We start from the raw sequence: 27,701 nt of genomic DNA, 5'->3' as shown, positions 1-27,701 counted from the left end.
CTTTTTATGCTGTCCTGGGTCCCCTTGTTCCTAAAATACGTGCATATGTTTAGAATGGGGGTGGGGGGTGTAATTGTGTGTGCAAACGCCCAGTTTAAAATGCCAATATGAATAAATTCTAAACAAGCCTAGTATAGCATTTGTTCCTACTGTTAGTTTTAAATGAGCGGTCAAACCTGCCATTGACTGGCGGCTCTGACAAAGTGCTTCTTGGTAAATCTACCGCTTAAGCCCTGTACACACTAAACGACCCGTAGCACCGCGCAACTGTTAACGAACGCTGAACGAGAATGTTATCGATATGGTTCAGTGACGTCATCAGTACCCCACTCAACATGCAGGTTGGTGGCTACATAGCCAAAATCAACCAGCATGTTCAGGTGACGGTGGGATTGTTGTGTCAATAATGGTGCACTATAGTGAGCATCATTCCAGATATACACTACCTTTTTATTTTTTTGAAGAAGGACCTTTTTGAGTGATTTCATTAGTGTGTATGGGGTTTTAATGTCCTTTGTGAAAGTGAAAACCTAACCCCCCCTCCCTTTTTCTTTCTTGAATTTGATACCCTTATTAAGGTATGTAGTTGTCCCTCGTGTACTGGTGGGAAGGTTAATCCATTAATACAATTGTTGCTTTGCAAGGACTGATGACTACAAATTGCCTTTTTTGCATCCTTTTAAAATGTTGTATAAAATCTTCTTTTTTTAAATTCTATAAAGGTGTCTGAGAAATTGGGGAGGTACTTAAGTCTTGAAAGTAGGCTAACGCTTGGTAAACTTTTTTCTGTATGTGCTACTGCATTGATGGGGTAATTAATAAGACATTTGAAGTGCTTCGTTGCAAAAAAAATAGGTTGGCTTTTCTTTTTTTCCATAGAAATCCTAAGTATTAGCTGCCAAAGAATAAAGCTTAGTATGAGGAGGTTTTAAGAACTCCTGATGAACGTGGTTTGGGGGGGAAGGGTAACTCCTGCCAGAATTGAGGGGGGGAATACGTTTGGCTGGAGCTAGTCTTTTAAAATAGAACTGGAAATGAAGGAGTGCCACTAGAGACTCATAGCTGCCAAGATCTAAACATGGCCTGCTATTCTACCATTTGCCTGGATTAGTAACAAAAGTAATCATTTTATTGCCAGAAATTTTACTCTATGGGGTATGTTTAAGATTACTTCTCCTATGAGATCCATAATGTGTAAGTATGCAATCTTTTCATGAGCATAGGAAACGTCAATGAGCACAAGTTAAGTCTAGTTTGCCAAAGGGAGGCAGTTCTAGGAATGGCCCGGCGATGCAGGTGGGGAAGGAGATGTGTGTGTGCATTTATGTTGCTGTCTCAGAATGTGAATTTTCAACCCTAATTATGTTTTTTCTTCTCCATAGGACTTGCGCAAACAGGTAGCTCCGCTGTTGAAGAGTTTCCAAGCAGAGGTAAGAGCGATTCACATAGGACTGTATTTAAAATATTTTTCTTTTTTCAAAACTTTGCAAAATGTATTCTGCGTAAACAGACAGATGAGTGTTTAAGGGCCAGATGTACTAAGCTTCAAAAGTGATAAAATGGAGAGTGATAAACAACCAGCCAATCCGCTTCTGTCACACAGTTTTCAAACACAGTCTGTGACATGGCAGGTATGAGCTGATTGGCTGGCTGTTTTTCACTCTCCATTTTATCACTTTTGAAGCTTAGTACATCTGGCCCTAAGACCTGCCGAGGTATCTTGAGCGCCCCGGTCTTTCAGGCAATAAGAGAGCGCACCGCTATCATCCAAACTATAACACACCGCTCCCGCTTTCTGCCAGCTACCAAGAGGGCCCACCGCATTATGACATTTTAATAGCGGCTGTGAAACACATTGTGTTTTCTTGCACTTGGAAGATATTGCTGTAATGACGATTCATTTATCCTCGTAAGACCTAACAAATGTAATTGGTCACAAAATCCAAAATGAAAGTTGATGAAAAGACTTTAAGTAACGTTTAAGTGTTCCCTGAGATGTTTGACGTTGTATTTACATTGTCTGTGCAGATGAGTACAAGCTTTTCCTCTGGTCTTTGCCATTGCCAGCGATCTGCTGTACTCTTCTTAGGGTTAAGCATAATAAGCTTGGTACATGCCGGAGAACAATCTTTTCCTTGTTGCAACAGCTGTATCAGCAGTGCATTTGTATGTTGCCCTTGTCACGGGTTGAGTGGAGGGAACGTCCTCTAGGTAGATTGCATTTTGTTTTTTCAAATTGGCTTCTTTTGCGCCAGGAGGAGAGAGATTCCCTACCATAATGTCAAGTTTTGCCTGCAACGGACTATGGAGTTTGTATATTAAGCTGGACATGCGGTTATATTGTGTACGGTATACTTGGCATTGGAGCGATATGTAGTATACATTTTTTAGTATGCCTGACATAGCTTTAGATAATATGCAAAGTGTAGGGTTGAATAAGGTACTGTTGATAGTACTTTGGCCCTGGGGTTTTATATAGTATGACTTTTACAGTATGAGACATGTGATTGACCCCGCAACACACACCACCTCCTTCGGAAAGCACATCCCCCCCTCTTCTCCTAGGGGCCAAGAGGCAGAGCCTGGTGAGACCATGGCATTGGGAGGAGAGAGGGAAGTTATGACTGCTGAAGAAGGTGTGTGTGTGTGTGTGTGTGTGTGTGTGTGTGTGTGTGTGTGTGTGTGTGTGTGTGTGTGTGTGTGTGTGTGTGTGTGTGTGTAGGCGATCTGCCATTGTGGACTATTGGGTCAATCAAATTCTGAGTGAAATCAGCCCCACATTGCACACAAATTTGGGAAGTGAACTCTTTTTTTTTTTTTTATCTGGGCTGCCGCGATGACCTGTACATATGCATTCATAGTGCTGAATTGGATTGACCCCTAAGTGTATTATGTTGCTTGTGGGATTACATGTATTATACAGTACTCAATGTTCTAGACACAGGGCTGTATATAATATATTGGTCATGGACTACAAAGTATATTGGACAATAAGGCTCCAGTTACTACTTCTGTGTAGTCAACCACTGAGTTGAGGATCTCTGGCATATTTACTACAGTCATGCATGTTACATTTATTATATTTAGTGTATTTTCAGATACAGATATCTTGGGCTGCAAATTTCTAGCCGTAATTTTATGCTGATCGGGCTCCAACGTTAAAGTCTTCCCTACAGGGGAACCTGAATTGTCAACCCTTCATTGTAGATGAAATAGCAATTAAGTTTATTCTATAAACTATTTTTTTTTCTTATAAGAAAAAATGGGTTTGCCTATAAATACATTATCGAGCATACAGTAGTCCCAGTCTAGTTTTGTTTTTGTTATATCTTCTGTTTTTCATCTTTGCCTTGTAAAATTTTACTGCATAGCGAAAAAATCTTTTTCAAAGCAAACACTCCGGATAGCAGAGTAAATCTCCTATGAAATGCCTGCTAACCTCAAATTTATTTTATGTGATTGTTTTTCTCGGTGGTGGCTGTGTGTGTGTGTATATTACACAGTGCAGGAAGATAAATTTTAGTTTTGTCCTGTCCTCATTTACCCATTGGCTTCTGAGCCTTAGCAGGTGCCTGTAGTTGTACCCACTTTCATGTTGTCCTCACCTGCCTCCTGTGTAGAACCCAACACCCTCCCATTAACTAAGCCTGGTTTGGAAAGTAAAAGAAGAGTTATGGATTACAAAGGGGAACTGAAACTTCCAATCATTTAAACAAAAAATGTTTTGATGCATGCTGTCTCTGTGGCCTCGTCTTAATAACATAATGAAGGAGGAAGTCTTCAAAGTAAATAGCATTCTAAATTAATATATTCACATTTTACGACACAAACGTAACTGTCTGGACCTGGCAGGTCGTGCACCAGAAACAATTCTGACCAAATCAGCATTTTTTTTTCAGTGTGTATGAATGCAATTCAGACGGGTTCCATAAGTGCAGTCTTGCACACTGCCACAACCATATTACTGCATAGTTTCTGATTTTTCAGCCGCCAAAAGGGGGCAGTCAGGTTAGTGATAGGTAATAGGACGTGGTGCAGTCAAGTGGTGTGATGCAATGATTGCATAATTGGGCGTCTTACACACACACACATATTATCAATGTGACAGTTATCATCATTGCATAGCTGCCTACCATCCTGCATTCTGCAGGAGACTCCCTAAAATAGCAGCAATCTCCCTCTCTCCCTCATTAGTCTAGTAATCTCCCTCATTTCACCTAGCCCACATTACACTGTTGCATTTTTTGGGAAAAAGGAATGAGAGACAGATACATTTACATTGAATCATCAGCACCATTTCCCAGCACTTTACCAAGTATAGTATCTCTTACTAACTGCTTTGGGGCTCATCTACATTTGGATATGTAATTTTAAAAGATTCCTCTCAGATGTAGCAGTACACACCCACGCTTCTAGGTGCCACATTCACCATGTCTTTTCACAATCTCTCCATATATGGAACTAGACACGCCCTTTGGATGGAGCATGACACACCCCCTCAATGGGGCGCTGTGCAAAATTTTACTATACAATATAATCTCCCTGAAACTAGTCTTCAAAAGTAGGCAAGTATGCATCATTGTAAAGTGGGGGATGGGGCAGATAGTCTCTTCATGCCTCCTGGATTTCCTATTTTACTTTAAAAAGTGGGTGGCTAGTACTACCTAAAATTTGTGAGTCTCCCGGATTTCCCATTAGATAAGGAAAGTATATATTACTGAAACGTACGTATCAAGAATCCACTTCCTGTGTGAACAGTACATGTCCCTGCATATTCTAGCTCCTAAAAACGAAGACTTTTACTATTGTTATTACTTGAGAAACAGCTGTATAGTTTCCCCAGAAAAATGTATTGTTCAGTGTCCCGTCCTGTGACACAGCAGCCATGGCATTTTCCAATTTCCGACTCAGTTTGCCTGAGGATGCGTGCATCTTTTTATCTAGAACATGATATGATATGAGTCAGATAGGGATAGGATACCCATGGTATAGCTGCCTAGCTATTATTGGTAGCTTTGAAGAAAAGGAACTACCTAATCTTTTATACTTTTAACCTGGAAAAGGCCTAAGCATTATTTGGCACCACAGTGCAAGCAAAGTGTATACATTTATACAGCAAACATAGTTGTTTGTAAGACTTTAGTCTGATATCTCCGATTCTGCACAGCCAGCAATGTGCATTACAGTCTAGCAGAAGCGCTATCTGCCATGTGACTGCCACTATTGCTAGTGGAAAAGGATGCATGTGCAGTAGACTTCAGCAGAAGCGCCATCTGCCATGTGACTGCCGGTATTGCTAGTGGAAAAGGATGCATGTGCAGTAGAGTTCAGCAGAAGCGCCAACTGCCATGTGACTGCCAGTATTGCGAGTGGAAAAGGATGCATGTGCAGTAGAGTTCAGCAGAAGCGCCATCTGCCATGTGACTGCCAGTATTGCTACTGGAAAAGGATGCATGTGCAGTAGAGTTCAGCAGAAGCGCCATCTGCCATGTGACTTATGGTGTTGCGGGATAGTCTCCAAAAGAATAACTTATCTGTTCAGTTGCTGCAATGCAAGGGGTATATTTGCTAAGTTTTTGTATCTGGAGTATTAATGAATTGCACAATGTATCATTTGGCAATTGTAACTAGTACTAGTACGATTTGGGACCTTTTCATCTGATTTTGACAGATTGGGCTGAGAAATCAGATGTGTTTGGTCTCCAATTCTGATTCGATGCGCGGTCCAGTGCACATGGGATAAGAGCCGCAGGTCAGGCCTGCTGGTCCCATGACTGGGATCAGATACAATACATTGCATGCAAAAGGAAGTATATGATGTATCGTACCCAGGAGCTGCTGTGTGAGTTGGTGGGGTATCGCATGCGAGGTATATTGATGTTTAACCTGGACTACTAACTTTTAGACCAGCCCTAATGTATGTTGTATGATATCATATGTGCATTCTTTGCCATTGCAGTCCATCAACTGTCATCATTTTACCAGGCATATCAACTGCTCTATCAACGGTCTATCGCCATTTCATATTGCATTATTTTAACAAAAGTTTATGTTGCCACTGATTTGATAAATGAAGGTGCACATACATTAGTGCGATTTGAGGTAGTTTTCATCCCCTTCTGATGGATCGGGACGAAAAATCGTATGAAAAGTGTCAAATCACATGTGTTCCAGGTCCGATTCGGAGCCGTGGTCCCATGCACATCGGATGAAGGTTTGAGCTCGCAAGGCCTGCACTATACATATACCTGATCCCGCAGGCCTTGTTGGGATCACATACGATATATCGTATGCAAATGGACCGCATACGATGTATCTTATGAAATTCTGCCACCCAGGAAGCTGCTGGGCGGTTCAAGGTGGATCGCATGCGACTTCTCCCTTCGAAGAAGGAGCATAGTGTATGTGGTGGGGCTTTTTTTCCCTTTTTCCCACCTTTGTAACGTTATTCCCGACCCTCCCATCGTTATCTCTGTTCTCTAGTTTGGTTTCTGGCCCTATTTATACATGTAAATGTCTCAATTATACACCAAAAGTTTTATCCTACAGCTGTGCTGAGACCTGTATAATGTATTGTGCCGACAGTTACAGTATGTGTTGGATCTGTCTGCGCCAATGTCTGTGTCACACAATTAAACGTGAATGTGCCGCAAGACTGCATATAAATGGATCCGATTGCCAAATCTTTAGAGTTCAAGGACGCCACTTCCTCCCAGTAGTACGGGAGTAATTGAAAAACAGTGGAATAAAAAAACAAAACAATAACGTGGAAGAACTGGACCCCAACGTGTGAGTGTGTGTTTTATTTTTCCTTTTAATATTCCCAGTTCATGCCCCCGTTGAAGCAGCCTCCATCTTCTAAATGTGGAACGGAGCTGAAAATCCCTATTGCTTGAAAGTGACATATTGCCGAAACTGCATTTCCTTTCATTAAATGCTTTTCTTTCCATCTCCCCCCCTTCCTTAAGGGAAAATAATCTGTCCATACTGTGGTAGTAGCTTGCATGGCTAGCGCTGTAAATTCTGATTCATACCCCTCATTGCCTAACACGCTCCTGAAACTCAATATTTCATCGCAATCATCTCCGTTTCAAATGTCAGACCTCTGCATAGCCAATTGAGGAAGTTTGCCATATTAACTTCCTGCTGCGTTACAAAGCTATAGCATGCCAGGTAGAACGTGCTAGCGGTATCAAAGGTTCCCTGTGTAAGGCTAAACACCTAATTAATAGGATTTCGTCTAGCAGGTTCACTCAATGATGGCTCTATTAAGGCCTCTCTCAGATCTACCATTCTGTTTTCAGGCCAGCTCCATAATTGAAAACATATTTTCCTCTCCCGAGCTGCAGCTGGTTTGGTTCTGCTCATGCAGAAAAGGATATAACCTTGCATAACATAGGAAATGAACGGTTGAGAGAGAAGCCAAATTCAATTTCAGTCAGATATTTCGAGGATAAGTCCATGATCTATGGAAGCAGGGGAATGAAAAGTGTGTGTGTGTGAGGAAAGGAGCGTATTCAGCAGTCTATTAATCACGGCTGGCCTGGACTCTGCTTTGTGATCTCACATTAGTAGTGATTCTTCTACAAAGGCTGGAGAGGTGCCAGATATGCGCAGAGTTAACCTCTTAAGCATCATCTGCTACTTCAAGCTCAATGGATGTTATGTTGTGAAATACAGTTGGGTGCCGCTGCCAGACTTGTAGGGGAAAGAAAGCTGTTCCCATCTCACACATTGGATTGTGGAGTAAAAATGCGGAGAATGTTAGTTGGAGCTACAGCATCAGTCATTTTTAAATATGCTTATGTGTTTGTGTGTACATGTGTTTGTGTGAGTGTGTGTAACCTTTTCTGTGTTCGCCCTTAAATATACATGATTACTTGCTCACCAGTATGGAGCACACTTATAGGGCAGTATTCAATACTGGGGGAGTACGGTCAGTATTCAACTGACCTCCTGCATACGCCTTTTCTCCCTCGCTCCGTTTTTTTAACGAGGGGTTAACGGCGTACGTGGTTGGCAAAACAGCAAGACTCGCGGCTAAATGCAGCGGGCTCCCTGAATTAGCCGCGAACATCGCTGTTTGGGGGAATCCTTTCCGTCCTCTGACAGCGAGGATTCCCCCGGAACTTTGAATAGGGTGAGCGGCCGGCACGCGGGTTAAACGGCGAGGATCGCTTGTTTTCATTGATCCCTGCTGTTTAACCCCCTCGCCGGCCGCTTTAAATACACCCCATAAACTGATGGAGAAGGGGATATTTATCAAAATTTGGAGAGAAATAAAATTGTGAAAGATAAAGATAATGGCAGTATGGATGGTGTAATGGTTAGCATTACTGCCTCACAGCGCTAAGGTCATGGGTTTGATTCCCACCATGGCCCTAACTGTGCGGAGTTTGTGTATTCTCCCCGTACTTCCGTGGGGTTCCTCTGGGTGCTCCGGTTTCCTTCCACAATCCAAAAAATATACTGATAGGCCAATTGGCTCCTAACAAATTAACCCTAGAATCTCTGTGTGTGCGTGTACATGTGGTAAGGAATATAGATTGTAAGCTCCACTGGGGCAAGGACTGATGTGAATGGTCAAATATTCTCTGTAAAGCACTGCAGAATATGTGTGCGCTATATAAGAAACTGTTAATAAATAAATTAAGTACCAATCCATCAGCCCCTAACTGTAATTATTCAAACAGTCTGTATCCTGTAAGGCTGAAAGAATTTATCCGCACAATTATGTCTGTTTGCGCTATAATAAATACCCCCCTAAGTTTGTGTTGTTGTTTTTTTGTAAATGTCGTTCATCTCTCACATTGTACATATTATGTTCAGATATAATGGATAAATTGGTTGGTTTAAAATTGCTGAAATAGCGACTTATTATAGTATTATTAAATGGCCTGAGGATCATTGATCTCTAAGGTCACTGGATCTCTTCAGTTGCACTTCATTGTATGTACTAAAAACACAGCATCAATGTTGAACTTGCTGTACAGTATATAATAATCACCGCCCAATATTTAAGTCATTTCCCTGGGGGTAAATAGAGTGATTGGTTGGTACTGTAGCTGACTATAAAACCTAGATACTGTTTGTTTTGCCTTGTTATTTATTTTACCCTTTATACTGTGTGCTTACTACAAACTTAATGGTTTTGATGTTGCTGTTAATCTTGCATGCACAGCACTGTAGGTTGCGCTGAAAGACAAAAATTATGAAGGGGCAGCAATAAGAGTCTGGTTGCAAACGCGAAAATTGTAAAAGTCCCAGATTTTGAGTGGCCATAAATAAAACATGGCGCTGCAGATTCTGGTACTAAGCTTTTTACAGCTTGACGGCTTTGGGACCTTTTTATTTTGTGCAAATTCATTGGAATGCTGCAGGGTGAGCTAAGGACAGTAAAGCAGAGAGATGTTCATGATGGCATTGGCTGTGGTTACTGTTAGCAGTGGTAACAAGTCAGGGTAGCTTATACTAGAACTCTCTGATCTGGAATTTTACAGACTGTCTTGTGACTTTCAAAGAATATTATCTGTCCTCGGTGAAGTATGTTTTACTTAAACATTTATGTATAAAAGCTTGCATACAGTCAGGAGGACTGTGTGTAGAAATTGCTTTTGTTCGTATAAACCTGGAGCTTAAGTAGTATATGGAAGAGGAGACAATGTGTAAGGAGGGGGGGGGGGGGGGGGGGGGGGGTGGACTTGTGTCTGTCGCACTTTGACACGTGTTTATACAGGATTCTTTGCACAGGCGAATGTGAAAGGCTTTATTACCACTGGTGTGTGTGTGTATATATATATATATATATATATATATATATATATATATATATATATATATTGTCCAATAAAGGAGGCACATGGCTGGGTTAGAAGAAACAACAAGTGTAATTAGGGCATAGCACAATACAAGCGCTTTCGGGGAAGCATCCCCGTCATCAGGTTAGCAGCCCGTTACAAGGAAGGTTAACAACGGGCTGCTAACCTGATGACGGGGATGCTTCCCCAAAAGCGCTTGAATTGTGCTATGCCCTAATTACACTTGTTGTTTCTTCTAACCCAGCCGTGTGCCTCCTTTATTGGACACTTGTATTACTCATCGTGGAGTGCACCGGGCCGCTGTTATTATCAAGATTGGGAGTGCCGGCATAATATTGTGTGTATATATATATATATATATATATATATATATATATATATATTATATAGGGTGAGTATTAATATTTCACTTGGAGGGTTTTGTCCTAATTGAAAGCCTCATTGTGAAATCCAGCAGGATTGTAATCATATTCAGTATCCTGTACCCTTTATAACATGAGAAAGGGCCATGCTGATCTGAAAAGTTGCCAATAAACCTTGAGCTTATGCACTATTCTGGATTGGACTGCTATTTTCTATCTGTGTATTGTTTGTGTGTGAATATAGACAGATATTTGATCCATGTGTGCCACATTCAATGTGTGCCGATATTTCCGACAGTGGAAATATCGGCAGTTAAGGTATTTAATCTCAGTTCCATAGGGAGGCTGTTAAAGACCCGTCTCCCTATGGAGGTGGGTCTGTATTTTCGGAAACGGCTCGAATCCGCGGCCGGTTTTCGTCAAAATGGCTGTGATTTTGACAACCCACAGACTTTTCGACACTCGACAGCCAGAACATTGAATTCCTGCTGTTGAGCTCCAGTTGGAAGAACTTTCTTTCTTTTTCTCCTATAGTATTTGGACACATGCCCATTACACCAACAGGAACTGGAGCAACATTTCTTTCAAATACATATACTTTTAATATGGAGATTTTCCCCCTTTTGCAGTTATAACCGCTTCCACTCGTTTTTTTGGAAGGCTTTCCACAAACTGTTGGTGTCTTTCTGTGGGAATTTGTCCCTATTCATTCTGTAGAGCATTTATGAGGTTAGGCACTGATGTCGGATGAGAAGACCTGGGTCACAATCTCCGTATCCAGTTCATCTCAAAAAGGTGCTTGATGGGGTTGAGGTCAGGGCTCATCAGACCATGTCCTCATAGTTCTTGCTTTCTGCACTGGGGAATAGTCATGTTGGACTAGAAAAGGACCTTCCCCAAACTGTTGCCACACAATTGGAGGCATAACTTTATTCGATCAGTCATTGACCCTGCACTCTGTGTTTGTGCGCAGACAGTGAATGAAACGTGTTAAGCATGGCTTCAGTGGTGACGCCAACATCCTTCTGTGAAGCTCAACAAGTGCTTACTTGCGGCGTGGTAGGAGCTGTGTGGCGTCAGTTTGGTGCACGGGCAGGTCTCCGGTGACTGTTCTTATATTGCTGACAAGCACTCCTTACACCAATTATAACTACAGAAATATTGAAAGTATTGACCTATCTGGTAAACAAAACAAAAACTAAAGCCCCTGTACATACGGTTCGATATGGTCTGTTTTTCGATTACATTTTGCTTATATAAGCAAAATCGAATGGACAACAAATGGTTTTCGGCCGCATTTGATCCCGATGAGCTGCATCGAAACCGAATCAAAAAATTCACTGTGCAGTCAAGACTATATAGTACAGATCTGTACTCTATAGTCCAAATTGAATGCTTTTTGCTTGCTGTTCAGTTCGATCCCAATCGAATCGCAAGCAAAATCACACCATGTGAACACCTTTAAACTGCTCAGCTTGTCAAGTTGTGCAAACCACAATACTGAATTATGTACTGCTTACAATGAGGGTTTATTGGATCCCTCTACTAAGGTATATCATACAAGTATAACATAAACAGAAATGGTAAAAATGTATTAAAATGTAGCACTATTGTAAAATATAATGAAATCATGATGGAAATATAATAACATCCAATAAATAATGTAAACGTATCAATATAGACATAGGAAACATGACTGCTTTCTCAGTTGTTTGTGTTGCTACATTATTCAATTTAGGGTCTAGATTTAAACATTCCTTCATCCTGTATATTAACCACTTTACAGATACTCCAATTGTTGGGAGTATATTATTATATCATTTTATTTCATTTTCTTAACACCTTATTATACTATTATCATGACAGCAACAGTTGGTCAACCTGACAGCTCGTCGAGCTTAACTTTTTATTGCACTTGAGGAAAGCCAGTTACTGACTAGCTTTCCGTGATTACAGGCAGCTGTCATCAGCTGCTTCCAGTCCATGCCAGCAGTGTGTCGCTTTGCCGCCATGTGCCCAGCACAAGTCTCCAGGATGGTTTACTTAGCTGACTGCACAATTGTTAGCCGGGCCCTGAATTCTCCTGCTATTGAATCTCCATGAACAGTTGATGCTGGTACTCTGAGCTAATAATGTGACCTTAAGCTTCATAGCCAAGGTAATGTGCAGCAAGTTCCTATTGTGAAGATATGGCCTACTTGCAAGGCCACTGTGTGACTAACTGCTGCCATACATTATAACAGTGTATGTCAGACGGGATACGGTCGTATTGTTGACCAGACTTAGGTTGACCGTCATTAGGTCGACACTGTTGGGTCGAAATGCAACCAGGTCGACAGTGTTCTAGGTCGACATAGATGAAGGTCGACAGGTGTCTAGGTTGACATGGGACTAGGTCGACAAATGCGTCAGGTCGACATGGGTTAGGTCAACAGGTCGCAAGATCGACATGGGTTTTTTGAGCCGACATGTGCCGACAGGCGGTACTTCATGCTCTACCATCCACTAGGGCGTGGTGTGAGAATAAAATAGTGTGCTGAGCGTGAAGCATCGGGAGGGGCTGCGGTTGACTTCAGACTGTGTCAACATTCGGGTCAAAAACAGTGAAAAACCCCACGTCGACCTGTCGACCTTGTCCCATGTCGACCTAGACACCTGTCGACCTTCACGCATGTTGACCTAGAACCCTGTCGACCTAATGACCGTCGACCTAAGTCTGGTCGACAATACGATCCACACCCTGCCAGACTGTCTATATGCAGTGCAGGCAAACCGTTCAACCTAGGTGCTGTATACCTCAGTGACATCCCTAGGCTTTATTCTTGTTGTACTAATTCTTGCAACAAAAGGACAGTGTCACACTATGTACTTTACAAGTAAAAATAATGCCGTGGAATTATGTTATGTTTAGGTTTCTAGCAAGTTCCGAGCAGTGTCAGTGCGCAAGCCAATTCTCTTACTGCTGGTGGAACTAATCTAGAGGTAATGGGAACTGTACTGGAACTATGGCTGCTTAATTAAGATTAGCTTGCAGTTTCTTATGATTTGTAACATTTAAAGTGTTCTACCGGTACTGAATATGCTTGTTAATGTTCCCAGTGATGTATAACAGCAGACACTTGCTGCAGAATCCCTTGGCGTCAGGGTTACAGTTTATTATAGAATTGGCCTGTTGTAAAGTGTTTTGCACTGATGTCTGGATGCTTCCCTTGTAATTAAAGTTCATTTATGTGGTAATAAGATGTAAACTCCAATGTGGTCTAAGTAGTTTGTACGGCTGTCTGCCTCATTTACCCAATGTTTAGTGAGTAGCTTAGGTAAATGCGTGGCATTGCCTAGTTAGCGATATATATAGTATGGAACAAAGCAGATAAAGATGCAGTTTGTTGAGCCTGCCCAAGCTAACTTCCAATTGTGGGTCAGATGTATTAAGCCTGGGGAAGTGGTAAAGCAGTGATAAAATGGAAGGTGTTAACACGTCAGCCAATCAACTGTGTTTCGAATATGACTCTTAGGAGTTGATTGGTTGGTGCGTTATCACCTTCCACTTTACCAAGTTTATTTCATCTGCCCCTTTGTGTATTGTCAACTACAAAAAGTCCTCTTTCTTGTTCTGTGTTTTTGGAAATACGACGTTACTATATTTGTTTAGATATTAATGTTCTGTAAACCACATATAAATTATCTTACGGTCCTTACTGCTTTTTCATGATGATTGTAATATTATTGAATTGTCAGACCCTAGAGTGTTAAGCTGTGCTGGGAAATGAGAATAATCGCACACATAGAGCAGTGTACTATATACTTATACTTAATGGGTCATATCTAATTAATAGTGATGTGCAACTGCTCACATTGCCGTAGACTTGCAAGACAGATTGATTTTCCTCTGCATTTATAGAGACAGGAAATAACAACCTTAAAGTAAATCAGAGTTTGAAATAATGTATGGTGGACCCATTCTTGACTCATTTATTCCTTAAAGAGCTAGCACATTCACATATCCATCCAGTGTTGATAATCTTTATATTGATAAACTAGCTGAGGTACCCGGCCTGGCATTGCTCGGGTTTGGTTGTGCAATTAGCATTACTTTCTCCTTCTCTTGTTTTAAGCTGGACAACTCTTCCAACAGGCCCTGGAGGTGGCTGCCTAGAGTTATCTAAAGTTCTCATCGAAATCCCCATGCCATGTGTGCCTGGCATACATCTCTCTGTGGTCGGCACCTGGATCTGGCCACTTCTTTTTTTTTTTCTTAAACCCCATGTCCTCTACCCCCTCTATGTTATGCAACTTTGCCGTTTCTTGCTTCCCTGACCCACTTTGTGCAATGGCTGGACCCCTTTTTGGGGGCTGTGAACCTATTCTCTACACATTGGTTTTGTCCAAATCGGTCCATTAGTGTCTGAATGCATACTGGACAGACAGACAAATAACAGACAACAAATATGAAAGAGGTAATGTGCAGCTGGGTACACACACCGGATTTTTTTTCTTTTTCTAACCGGAACAAATTTCCATCAGCACGGATTGCCGGTACACACTTGGCACGATGTTAATGAAGGATGGAATTATCATCTTCCTTTTTTCATTATCATAATATAGGACGCTAGTAATATTATCAGGTTTGATGTGCAGCAAATTAAATCTGACAACACCACATGTGGGAATGCACATATTGCCTGAGCAATATAGTCGATATGGAGGTCCGATATACCCAATGGAACGACCTATGTACCCAGCTTTAGAATGCAATCCTTAGATATATAACATTCGGGAGAAGAACTGCTCACAATTATGGATAGTGATCATTTAAATTTTAACCTCAGTGTCCCAAACATGAAATGGATGCAGAAACAATAAACCAAATAAAACAATAAATAAAAGAGATCTCTCTGATATCTGCAACGCGTTTCATAGAGCCCGATTACTTCCTCAGGCAGAATAAATGAGTAAAGTGAATCCTCAAATACGCTCTGTAAAGCGCTGTGGAATATGTGTGTGCTATATACATAACTGGCAATGATAATAATCCACTTGTTTTTAATTCCATATAATAGAATGTGTAACATTTACACATTCTTTAAGGTTGTATTTGCATTTACTTGGGCTTGCAATACACGCTCCCATGCACATCACATAGCACAAATGTATGTGCTGCAGGTAGTTTTTGGACTAGATCACACTGCATCTTGCTCAAACACATGCTGCTTTAGCACATCGCATGCGTTTTTAACTAGATCTAGAACTACTTTTGGACTGTCCAATCTGTTCATCTGGTGATGTCAGCTGCCCGACCCCTGCATGTCCGCCACGGCCACATTAGCATGGGAATGCCCATGAAACGCTGGGCATTCCCAAATGCTAATAGCCCTCCACCCGCAAAGATGAGTGTGTGCACCCAGGAAACAGTTTGTTCGCTGTGGGTGCATGCTCCTAGCGCAAGCACATGCGCCGAAATGCGCCAAGCACAAACATCGTCCACGTGCGAACGTACCTGAATAAGGTCCCATGTGTGGGCAGCTTTAGATCTAAAATCTGCAAAGTTGGTGGTTGCAAAGGACTGGAGCAGCAGTCAGAGCACCAGCAACTAGGATGCCCCCTAATGACCGCTGTCATACTGTATCTCACCAGGAGTTCATTGTATGAAAAAAATGTGTTGCAAGAAATGTTGAAATGAATGCAGAGCAGATAAAAACACTTGCCAAAATATCTGTGTGTGTGTGTGTGTGTGTGTGTGTGTGTGTGTGTGTTACAAACTGTGTAGCAGAAAAAATGTTTACATGACATCTCCCCAAAAACAGTATAGCTGAACAACTGTACTATTTTCTACATCTTTTCAATCCTGCTGTGTCTCCATAAGCGGCAAATGTCAGTTTCAGGAACTTTCACAGCGGTGGAAATGTAGTAAGCCGGCTGTTTCAGTCAATTGGTAAATAGAGTACTAATATACTCGAGCTATCATATACAGTTAAACATGATAACCTAATAAAATGATACACTTGTATCAAATGTCTTACATGCCTTTTGTATATAAAGACGATTGCATTTCATGTTGTGGAATACAAGTTGCCATGTAGAGCACATTTTGCATTTTATTTATATACTCCAAGTAAACGTGTGTGTCTTTTAATTTATTAGTGTTTGTGTGAATTCGTTCAAGAGCCAAGAAGAAAAGTGACATAGAATGATTTATTGTATTCTTCTGCCCAACCATAAAATAGGTTTCTGTCAGGAATAGGAGGAGCAGCCATCTTGGCTGTGATGAGTCTCCTTTGTCCTGAAGATACTTGCCAGCATCTGAAATAAGTTTCCAGGGAAGCTTTGCTGTTGGGCAGGTGAATTTGTACACGCGAAATCAAATACAGACTTGAGTGCTGTATTATAACAGTGCTTGGCTACTGGAATAGATTTCGTTCTTTTCTGTTGTACTGTCAAGCTTTATCCTTTATGCAATTTGGTTTATACAGCTCTCAGGATTACACGTACGCATTGTAATACAGTATGCATCTCCTGAAATAATGTATCTGTATATTTCTGTGCAAATAAAGTCTATAATTATAGCTAGTGGCAGCTGCAGCACAGTCCAAAATTCAATTAGGGGGAGCAACGTGACCTGCCAGTGGGTCAGGCTGAAATGGCAGTTGGTGTACCTCCCCTATTTGAATTTTGAACTGTGCTGCAACGCTTCCCCCTTCCCATCCCCTGGAGCCTCCCCTGATTGTAACTTAGCTCGTTGGTTTTCTTACATGCTTTTGGTTACAAAACTGCTCAGGTTCTTCGCCTTGGTGTGTGTGATTTTGCCTTTTCCTGAAGTGTACCCAGGATCAATATGATGGCCGACGGGTACACATTGAGCAATGTAATGATGGTCGTAGCAACATATCACCCTTTCCCTCATTACATACGCCTCAGTCGCTATCTTTAGATTTGATGTGCAGCTCATCAAACCGGGTGAAAGCGCTAACGACGCATACACTCTGAGCTATAGGCCTGATATGTCAATCAGAATCAACCCAAAATTACATACCTGGCCTGGCTTGGGTGTGGTACAGGGTTCCAACAGTCGGGATCCTGACAGTCATTAGCCCGACGTCGGGATCCCGACTGGCCGGACTCAGACAGCGTGGCGAGCACAACAGAGCCCCTTGCGGGCTCGCTGCCCTCGCCATGCTGCGGGCACGGTGGCTCACTACGCTCGCCACCTATTCTATTCTCCCTCTATGGGGGTTGTGGACCGGGAACCCGTGCGTCTTTATTTTAACAGTCGGGTAAATGACTGTCTGGATCCCGACTGTCGGGACCCCGTCCGGCACCAGCCTGGCTTAAGGGATCTGTACGAATTAGAGTAAAAGTTTGCATAATAATGATTAAACTTGCATACATCAAGTGAATGAAGAAATTCTAGATTGTTTGAAAGGCCGGTTGGTGTGAAAAGGTTCCACAACATTTTAGCAAAAAAACGACTTGGGAAAAATGTGAGGCAGATTTGCAGTTCGCATGTGAGTTCGCCGCTCGCAGGACTCGTCTCGGTCTATATTAGACATTGTCAGGCAGATGCATAATGAGATTTGAAGGCAAAACTCACATAAACATGATTAATGTTTAAACTAAATCTCCCTCAATGCTATATACAATTAGTGTTCCCGCTAGGCTGTTTTAGCGGGGCGCTGCGCCCTGCCCGGTTTTTAAAGGGCAAAATGCGCCCTGCCCCTCTAGCAGCGCCCCGCTAAATCAGCCTGCAGTCTGTCCCGCCGGAGTGCCCGGGCCGTCGCATCGCTGAAGGGGGCTTGCCCGGCCATGGCTACGTCCCGGCAGCTCAGTGACGTAGTCATGGCCGGGCAAGTCCCCTTCAGCGATGCGGCGGCCCGGGCACGCCCCCATGTGCGATGCGGCTGCCCGGGCACGCCTCCTTTGGTGATGCGGCGGCCCGGGCACGCCCCCTGTAGTGACGCGGCGGCCCGGGCACGCCCCCTGTAGTGACGCGGCAGCCCGGGCACGTCCCCTCTAGTGACGTCGGCGTGCCCGGTCCGCCCCTCCAGCGCCCTGCCTCATTTGGTTCCTAGAAGGAACACTATACAATGTGTTGCTTATAGGGTCTACACTCCGGGCGATTTCAGGGAATTTTCTAAGCGATCTCACTAGATCACTTCGAAAATGCCCCGACATCTCTCCGTGTGTAGGGGCATAGCGATGCAAAGCTCCGTGTGCCGCTGTTGCCCGGTGATTAAGATCCAGCATGCTGGATATTAATCTCTTAATCACTGGTCAGGGACATTTTTCTCACCGGAAAACACTGGCCCTGACAGATCCGCTCAGCACACATCGCTGACGCATCGCTTTGTGCTGAACATTCTGAGCGATCTCAGCACATCTCCCCGTGTGTGGGCCCCATTATTCTAACCATTTTGAGTTTTTGTAAAGATAAATGCAAAAGTTTTTTGTATATTTGTTAGCTATTTAATAATTGTGGCAATGAAAATGCTGCAAGGCAAACATGCAATGGGGCGGATATTGCTAGGAAAGAATGCATTTCCCATTATTCCTGTCACGTATTATCAGAAGAAACCACATATTTCATAAAGTGATGCTCAAATATTCAGCAGTGGAAAAGAAATATATGAAAAATTCAGCACTAACCACTGTTAGGGGAAGAGTATGCAGTGAAATTCAATTTCTGCTTGTCAATGAACCTGCATATCTCATGCAATCATGCACTAGGATATATCACTCCGGGAAGCGCAAGTTGATACATTACCGTACTGACTTTAGCCAGAATATTAGAAAAAGCAAGTTATCTGTTCAAAGTACATTCTCTTATTCTGGGGAAACATAGAAATTTAATACATGCGATAACCCCTCCGAGAAAGGAAATTCCAAATTTTACACATTTTATTTCCCTCTATCATTCTCTTGTCAGCATTTAAATGACTGCATATCCTACTTTTTGGTAGACAGAATATTTTTTATTGTACTATAGTTTTGGTCTGAGTGCCTGCACACCTCAATGAGCAAATGAATGGGCCACACAGTATAGACAAATACATAGATAACCTAATTAGTAAAAGGGGCCATATTAAACATACATAACACCTTCAAATATTGTATTTTATTTTATTTGATTATATAGATTATTTGGCACTGAGGCAGATTCAATTTGCCACTGGTTTTACCACGTGGCTTATAGCAATAATTGGGTGGTTATTATTATTATTATTATTATTTCATTTATAAGGCGCCACAAGTGGTTCGCCTTGCCATACAAAGGATCAGTTCAGGGAGACCAACTTAACATTGCAGTAATTTAATAACAAAATAGAGTACAGGTAACATGAATGCCGCAATTCAATACACATTACAGCTTAAATGTAAGTAGTGAGGACTGCTACTAGGGGCTGGTGGCCAAATATGGAGATGAAAATGTGGAAAAAGATGGTCACTGATTGTTTAAAGATAGGAGAGCTTTGAGTGAAATGTGTAGAGTAGAGGGTTTTGACAACAGGAGGGAAGAGGGCCCTGTTCTGAAGAGCTTACAATCTAGTAGGAAGGGAGACAGATAGATTACACGAGGTGCAAGCAAGTGGGAGGTGGCTTGGTGCAGGCTGTAAGCAGGCAAAGATTGTCAAGTCGTGTGGCAGGAGTCGGAGGACCAGCCTAAGGACTAATGCTGGCCACACATCAGACCAACTTTCCTCCAACCACCCAACTAGTTGGTTGGATGGAATAAAACCCTGGTACTGGATTGGAGCAAATGTAACTTCTAATTAAGTCATTTGTTTCCCAAATCGGAAAATGGACAACAACTATCACTCAGACAATGCACTGTAGTTGGACCTATTTGATTTAATCAATTTCACTGAATGTTTTTGTCCATTCTCCTGAGTTTCTGAGCAAATTGCTTATTGGCATTTGCCCCCATACAGTGCCATATTTTCAGTCCAACCAACCAACTAGTTGGATGGTTGGAGGAAAGTTGGTCTGATGTGTGGCCAGCATAAGTCATGCAGCGGAAGGGTACGCTTTGATGAATAGATGAGTTTTCAGTGCCCATTTGAAGCATTGAAAAGTCGGGGAGAGTATAATGGAGCTAAGGAGTGCGTTCCACTGAAGGGGTGCAGTCCTGAACTTCGGCGTGGGAAGCAGTGATCAGGGTGGAGGAGAGACTACAGTTGTCGGCCAACCATAGAGGGTGGGAGGGAGTATGAACGGAGATGAGGTTGGAGATATATGGAGCAGTGCAATTAGAGATGGCCCTGTATGTAAGTGTCAGTGCTTAAATGCACAGTTGGAACCAGTCATGGGCTCACTGAGAGAAGTAATTGAATAACATTTTTTGTACGTAGTATGTAAATTCCATGCAAAGCTTGTCTTGTGGAACAAAAACTGCAGCGGACCCTCTCTATGGTTTAGTAAGGGGGGGGGTCTGCTGTTATAGTATAACCCTCCGACATTCAGAATTCCGATGGTCGTTTCTCTGACATTAAAATCCCGACTGTCAAGAGCGCGACAGGAGGTTAGTGCATTCGAGCCCCTTGCGAGCTTGCTGTGCTCGCCACCTATTCTATTCTCTCTCTTTGAGGGTCCTGGACCCCCACAATGGAAAATCGCCAATGTAAGTAGAGATTCTGACTGTTTTGCTCCTGGCCACCGGGATTCCGATGTCGGAGAAATGACCATCGGTATGCTGACTATCGGTGAGTGATCCGGCATTTCTTGCAGGCCATCATCGGAAGGCGATAAAGGAAATAACATTGTTTCACAGTCAGCGGCTCACTATTTGTCCAACTACTGCTATAAACAAACAGTGAATTCTTCCAGGTTTACAATTACTGGCACGGAACCCCCACATTTCATTAGGTTGATGGTTTAAAAAAAACACTAATTATGTGTATTTGGAATATTCCTGCTGTGTTTTGTGTGTACTGATGGAAACAACAACAACTTTTTTTTGTCTCTTTTATAGATCGATGCATTGAGTAAAAGAAGCAAAGAAGCAGAAGCTGCCTTCTTGAATGTTTATAAAAGATTAATTGATGTCCCAGGTAAACCTCTTGCGTTCATTCTGCTGTTATATTAAGCGTTACCTTTTCTTTTTTTACTGCATTGCAGAATACTAGTGACTGCCCGAAGAAAATTGTAAATACCAAAAGTGTATTTCCATCTATCGGTCTGTCTATTTATACAAACAAAAATGTAAGCCAGCGCCACTGACGGTTATGGGGCCTACACACGGAGCAATTTCAGAGCATTTTCTACTCGATCTGCAAAATGCCCCTACATCGCTCTGCGTGTAGGGGCTATAGCGATATGCACAGCTGCGCTATTGCCCAGTGATTAAGATCCAGTATGCTGGATAAATCTAGTTAATCACCAGTCAAGGACCGTGTTCTTACCGGAGATCACTGGTGGCTCTGACAGATCGCTCAGCAGACAGCGCTGTGCAGCGTTGTGTGCCTAGCGATCTACATTGCTCAGAACGCTCAGTAACCTCTCCCCGTGTAGAGGGACTTTTACTGATGTCCGACTTCCGGGGTGCTGCTGTAGAAACATAGCAGGACAGCATCCTGTTTATACAAATATAGTCCAAAGAGAAGGGCACGTGACAGGCTGGCCTAGGGCTGAGTGTATTTGCTCTAGAACATTTAAGATATTTCCACCCGTCATGATTAAGACGTCAGTAGCCTGTCATGGTTATCAACAAGTCTGGAGAATGCTCTACTCGCTGTGTTATATATGTGTATGTTTGTGTGTATAACTTGGTTTCTGACTTCACAATCCAATAATAAAGGAAATGCACTCACCAGTCTTTGTTGAAACTGTGAGCAAACCTTTATTTTATAATGATCGCAGCTACTGGATCAGCGTTTACATTTTTTTTTTCTTTATATGTTGTGACTACAGGCACAACCACCATGACATATTTAGAAAAAAGAAAAAGCCTATTGTAAGGGAATCCCTGGTGGTGAATGCAGTCAATCACACACAACAGAGATGTAGGGAGGTGATTCAGATAAGAGAGGTGCTAAGTCTGCCTAGCATCAAACTTCTCTCTCAACATTCGTTCATCCTAATGTATTTCCCGTTATTAAACAACTTCTGACTGCTGAATCATCTTCAGCTGATGTACAAAGAATTTTCTTTTTTTTTGGTTTAGTTCATTTGAAGCTTTGAAACAGACAGGGAACTGAGAAGGCAGACTAGTGTTTGTATTCAAAATCTATAATGCCAGTAACCTATCCTGTGCTAATGCTTAACTACCTTGTTTTTTTTGTGTTTGTGTGTTTCTCTGAAAATGACTTTTGCATGTTTCAATTATTTTTAGTCTAAAATCCGTTTCAAAGAAAGAAAGATCTTAAATAATCATATCAAAGTGAGAACATTTACTGAGAAGTTCTTTTGAAAATGGGATGTTGCCCATAGTAACCAAAAGATTTTATTTATTTAACGCCTTCTAGAAGATAATAGATAGAATCTGATTGGTTGTTATGGGCAACATCCCATCTCCAATAGAACTTCTTAGTAAATATTCCCCTTACGGTGTGTACACATGGTGCAATATGGTCGCTGAGCAATTTTGTCTTAATATCTCTCAGCGACCATATTGCTCAGTGTACTGTTTTCATCAGCGACCAGCGATGTTGGCTGAAATTCTGTCTCATTTTGAGTAGAAATCGCTGGTTGCTGGTGCATTGTGCACCAGCGACCAGCGATTTTTTATTTTTTAGCCATGCTCCTGCGACCATTAAGGGCTGGTTGCGTGAGCGCGCTCCTAGCGATTCATCTCCCACAACACAAAATAAAGACTGGCAATATGGTCGCTCAGCGACAGTTTAGCCAGCGATAATGGCTTCAAGCACTTATAATTGTTTTTGCCGATCCCCGCAATTTAACCCCTTCGCTGGCTGCATTGAATACGGCCATAGTATACATACACACAGCATTTACACTCTCTCTCTTTCACTCACACACACACACACACACACACACACACACACACACACACACTGGCCAGCTCTCACACAGCTACATGGAGCACCGGCACTGACTGGGAGGTGCCTAGTGTCAGACAGCCCAGCAGCAGCAGCCTGCCAGCGATAATGGCTTTAAACATTTATAATTGTTTTTGCCGATCCCTGCAATTTAACACCTTCGCTGGCCGCATTGAATACGGCCCATAGTATACATACACACAGCATATGTGTAGGCTCTCTCTCACACACACGCGCACACACACACATACACTGGCCAGCGCTCACACAGCTACATGGAGCACTGACTAGGAGGTGCCACTTGTTGGAGGCATTATCAAGAGGCCCGTCCTTCTGTGTATAGCGGTGTGCAGCTGTGAAGGATTGGTGCACCAGGGAAAGCTCTTGCTTATTACTGGTATGTGCCCCAAATAATTGAAACTGGCAGCCCCTGCACACTTCCTATCAGGACTTATAACACTGATGGCTTAGGAGATGACAAGGTAGAGTGTCTGGCTTTACAGAATAAAAAAAAAAACCCCATAGAGGCCCATCCTATGCTACTGAATAGGGCAGCCCTTCAGCAGCTCATGGGAGAACTCTTTAAGCTCTAAGCTGACTGTTGAGTGAAAAGTTTAGCAAACTTACAATACTATATGAATCCTCGCTATATCCTGCTATTAGAACTAGTATTCTCCACATTAGGGAACAGAATGACCAACCTGATCATCGTTTCAATTGAGTCAGTTCAGGTTGCCACACATGGGGGCATATGTATTATGAAAAACTCTGAATCAATCATGCCACCCTAATAAAAGTATCGCTTCCAAAGAGCTGTGATACTTTTCTCTCTGCAGCAGAGGTGTCCATAAGGACTTTCTCGTGCTGTGCATGTGCAGCCTGCAGACACACTGCCATTTTGTAGGCTGCATGTGAGGAGGTGGGAGCTCAGACATTGCCATCTTCGCCCGTTCCCACTCCCGTCACTCTTAATACCATGTCTGCTGGAGGTGAGCGCTGCTACAGCCTCAGCCCACTTACCCTCTCCTTTCCTGTGCCTGGACTGTTGGTGTTGTGTGTGTGCACCCTTTGGGGACACTGAATGCCATCTCAGGATGGCATACAGTTTATGTTTCAAACTGAAAATCAGGCTTATTAGGAGTTTAATGAATTTCCCAATTTCTATGCGGAGTGTGGAAATTATGGCAACAGGCTTTAACAAGGAGACAAAAGTCTTATCTCCTATATTACAGCCTTTGATGAATGAGGCTGCAACTAAAAATTGAGAATCATGGATATGCTCCATGCAGAGCACAGGTGGGAAAGGAGGACAGCTGTGGAGGTGGATGCAACACTATATGCAAAAGTCAGTCATATTTCTGCCCAATTTAATTATCGCACAGTGAGACAGCAGCTCTGGCCAACACTTGGTCATGAAAGGGGACAGATTTTTAAGTGGTATCTGTGCAAATTTATCATTCTGAATCCGCATATAGTCAATTTGAACACATGATGTTGAGCTAAAGGCTATCTAATGTCTATTACCAATATAACAACATGCCATGCGTAGATAGATAGATGTGTGTTTTTTTCCCCCTCATGTCGTCATTAGAAAGTAAGCCAGACCTATAAGCAGGGTGTACAGTTTATTGTTTGCAGAGCTGAGCAGTCCCACCATGTGTGTCAGAATCAGTTTAATGATACAGGATGTGGCGAGATGCACAATGTTTCATCAGTGAATGATTGAGCAAAGAAGTAAACACTATATGGATGTGTGGAAACACACAAGTATTTTATTACAAAAAATAAAGCATAGCATTTATTAAGAACAAGAGGACTAAAGAGAAGAAGTCACCAGGCTACAGCACGGGCAGGTATTTTGTGAACGTGTTGTCAATGACAACATGTAAATTGTCTCCATGTGAAATGTTGACATTCTTCAAATGCTGACGGTCAGAATAGGGCTTCTCTTGGGGGAAGGGGGTTCTGATTAGGCAATAATACCACTTTTACACCAGAATACCGGGTAGGACCCGGGAAATCGAACACGGGAAATTGCCAGGGCATTCCCTGCCTCAGACCCCATTTACACTGCAATTCAATCCGGGTTATTCCCGGGTAAGGCCCTTTCACACTGAAAACGGATCAGCCCTGTCTTTCCTTGCTGGTGTCATTAAAAATGGACCTTTGGGCTGTTTGAGATGAGGTCACAATAAAGGGAAAAGGGAGGGAGTGGGTTCTGCTCCCAGCATTGCCGCAAAGATGGCAGACTGAGTAGCTGTGTTGCAGTTTGTGCTGTACTTTTCAGCAATTGAAAGTTTGAAGCAGCTTCTCACCCTGTGCTACTTGCTTCACACTTGGAGGAGGAGAGCACAATTCTTGGCTGAGAGGTCTAGATCTCGAGACCAATATTTGTGCCGAAGGAGAGAGCGTGGTAACGCTGCTGCTGCGCTGCTACATGCGCCCTGTGCGGGTCTTCAGCAGATTACATCATCTGCTAGAGCCGCAGAAGCACCAATCAGCTCTTCCTGCCCCTCTACCCACCAAATAACCCGGATAATGACCATTTACACCACCCTGAGCCCTGGATAAGCCCCGTGTCCGACCCTGAACATTTGCCGGGTCAGATTCCCGGGGAACAGTACCCGTGTTTTTTTTTTTTCAGCCCATTTACACCATGCCCTGCCCCAGACTGGAGCGGCGATATCCCGGGTCCAACCTTTGGTGTAAAAGGGGTATTAGAGGGAAAGTTAGAACTAGGACTTAAGGCCCATACAGACTTAGCGATTTTGAGTTGAAAGCCGCTCGAAACAGCAAGTTTGAGTGGCTTTGCATCATCGCCGAGAAAGCCGCTCATCAGATGAGCGTCTTTGTGGATGGCTTTGCGGACAGCTGTGCAATGCAAAGCTTGTCCGCCCCCTGCTGATAGAGCCAAGCAGGGGGAAAGCCGCTCAGTGTGTATGCACTGAGCGGCTTTCCCCCCCCAGCGATATCGCTGTCCATACACGCTGGCCATAATCGCCCAGTGTGTATGGACCTTAAGCATTAGGGCAGATGTACTTTCACAACACTAAACTGGCGGTAGCATGTCCAATAGTGGTACCATAAAAAGTAAAGGCCCCATATATTAGTCCGATGTGTTTTAACGGCATGTCGAAACAAATTTTTCTTGAGCTCCCTGGGAGTACTTAAATCAGACTTGACACTTGATGTATCATTTTTTACATGCAATAAATCTCATGCGATTTTATGTGCAGCACGTCCAACCTCTGACCCAATGCAGGCAGGACAGAGCGGATGTTTAACACATGCAATTTTTGTCCCGATCCATCAGAATTGGGCCAAATCGTACTAGTATATGAGGGCCTCAGGACAGTGGGGACACTACCAGTGGCAGCACCCAGAAGAAGGGTTGCAGCACAGGTTAAAATTCAAATAGGGGAGCCACAACCAATTGTGTTGGCTCCCCTGTTTGAATTTGAAACTGTGCTGCATCCACCTCTCTGGAGCCCCCCTAGACACCACCTTAGCCCTCATGGGTTAGTAATCATTGGACCACCAGGCATATTCAGGCGACATGTAATCCATGTAGACCTGATCACTGTTACCATATCTATACCCTGCATGTCGATATGCAAACTTTTGACCTAACGTACCACACACAACAGATTAGTTAGTGCCTCATTCATTTTCGAGATGGATAAAACCATTTAAATGCAAGAAAAAAGTAACAAATACAGTCGAGAGCCATTCATACTGTTGGTTAGGTTCCAGAGCCCTGGTGAAATTCTGCTTGCTAAATAGAGTAAGAATCGCATTCCATTCATAGCAAGCTACCATGGAATGCTAAATACTGCAACCCCCCCCAAAACAAAAAAAACACGCATCTCTTCAGGGGGCTTCTCCTTACCAGGCAGCCATTATATCATGAGCATGAATAGTAAGTATGGTGTGCATGTTACCCTAGTCCCGTGACCGTGATAGAATTGTCGGTTGAGGGCTGTGACGTATAAACTGCGGGAACGGGTCCCAGATTACATAGCTATAATTTAGTTGTGTAAACATAACTCAAACCCTTTTATCAAGACATTCATCATGCCCTAAGGCAAGCATGGCTCTAGCAAGGAGCCACCGTGTATATAAAGGATTTCTGAGAACTACAATTAAAGGTAGGAACTTACTCTTCCAAACCTAGGCTTCCGTTTAATTATAGTTATTTACCAGGTGTGGCAGTTTCTGCTCCAGTTTATGTGACCAGCTTAATATGGATTAACTTTCAGTTAAAATGTAAACAGAACGTTGCCTATATTGTGTTGCCAGTATTTAATTAATTGAAGACTTCTGATACATGACGTTAACGGAAGTTTCTTACTTATGTGTGTTCGGCAGCACTGAAACAAGGATACGTGCATCCAATCTGTGTAGGTGATTTTTTACTTTACATAGTGTTTGACGTTTTAGTAGTTACACTAGATATAATCATTGGCCATGCTAAATAGAAATCCTCTTCATAAATTTTGATTTTGAAGATAATCTCATATAATATTTATCAA

General features: G+C 42.7%; 1 protein-coding gene across 5 annotated transcripts in view; it reads left to right on the top strand.

The window, feature by feature from the left end:
* Window positions 1–27,701, top strand: part of CUX1 (cut like homeobox 1) — a 320,620-nt gene that overhangs the window by 98,179 nt on the left and 194,740 nt on the right. For all 5 annotated transcript variants that reach the window (XM_083172201.1, XM_083172198.1, XM_083172199.1 and 2 more), the window contains exons 3-4: window positions 1,383–1,430; window positions 21,144–21,222. In XM_083172201.1, coding sequence (XP_083028327.1) covers window positions 1,383–1,430; window positions 21,144–21,222 — 127 coding nt within the window. The remainder of the gene's footprint in view (window positions 1–1,382; window positions 1,431–21,143; window positions 21,223–27,701) is intronic.

This window comes from Crinia signifera, chromosome 2 (genome assembly GCF_055691185.1).
Source record: "Crinia signifera chromosome 2, ASM5569118v1, whole genome shotgun sequence".
Classification (NCBI taxonomy): domain Eukaryota; kingdom Metazoa; phylum Chordata; class Amphibia; order Anura; family Myobatrachidae; genus Crinia; species Crinia signifera.
This window is presented reverse-complemented; position numbering and strand designations above follow the sequence as displayed.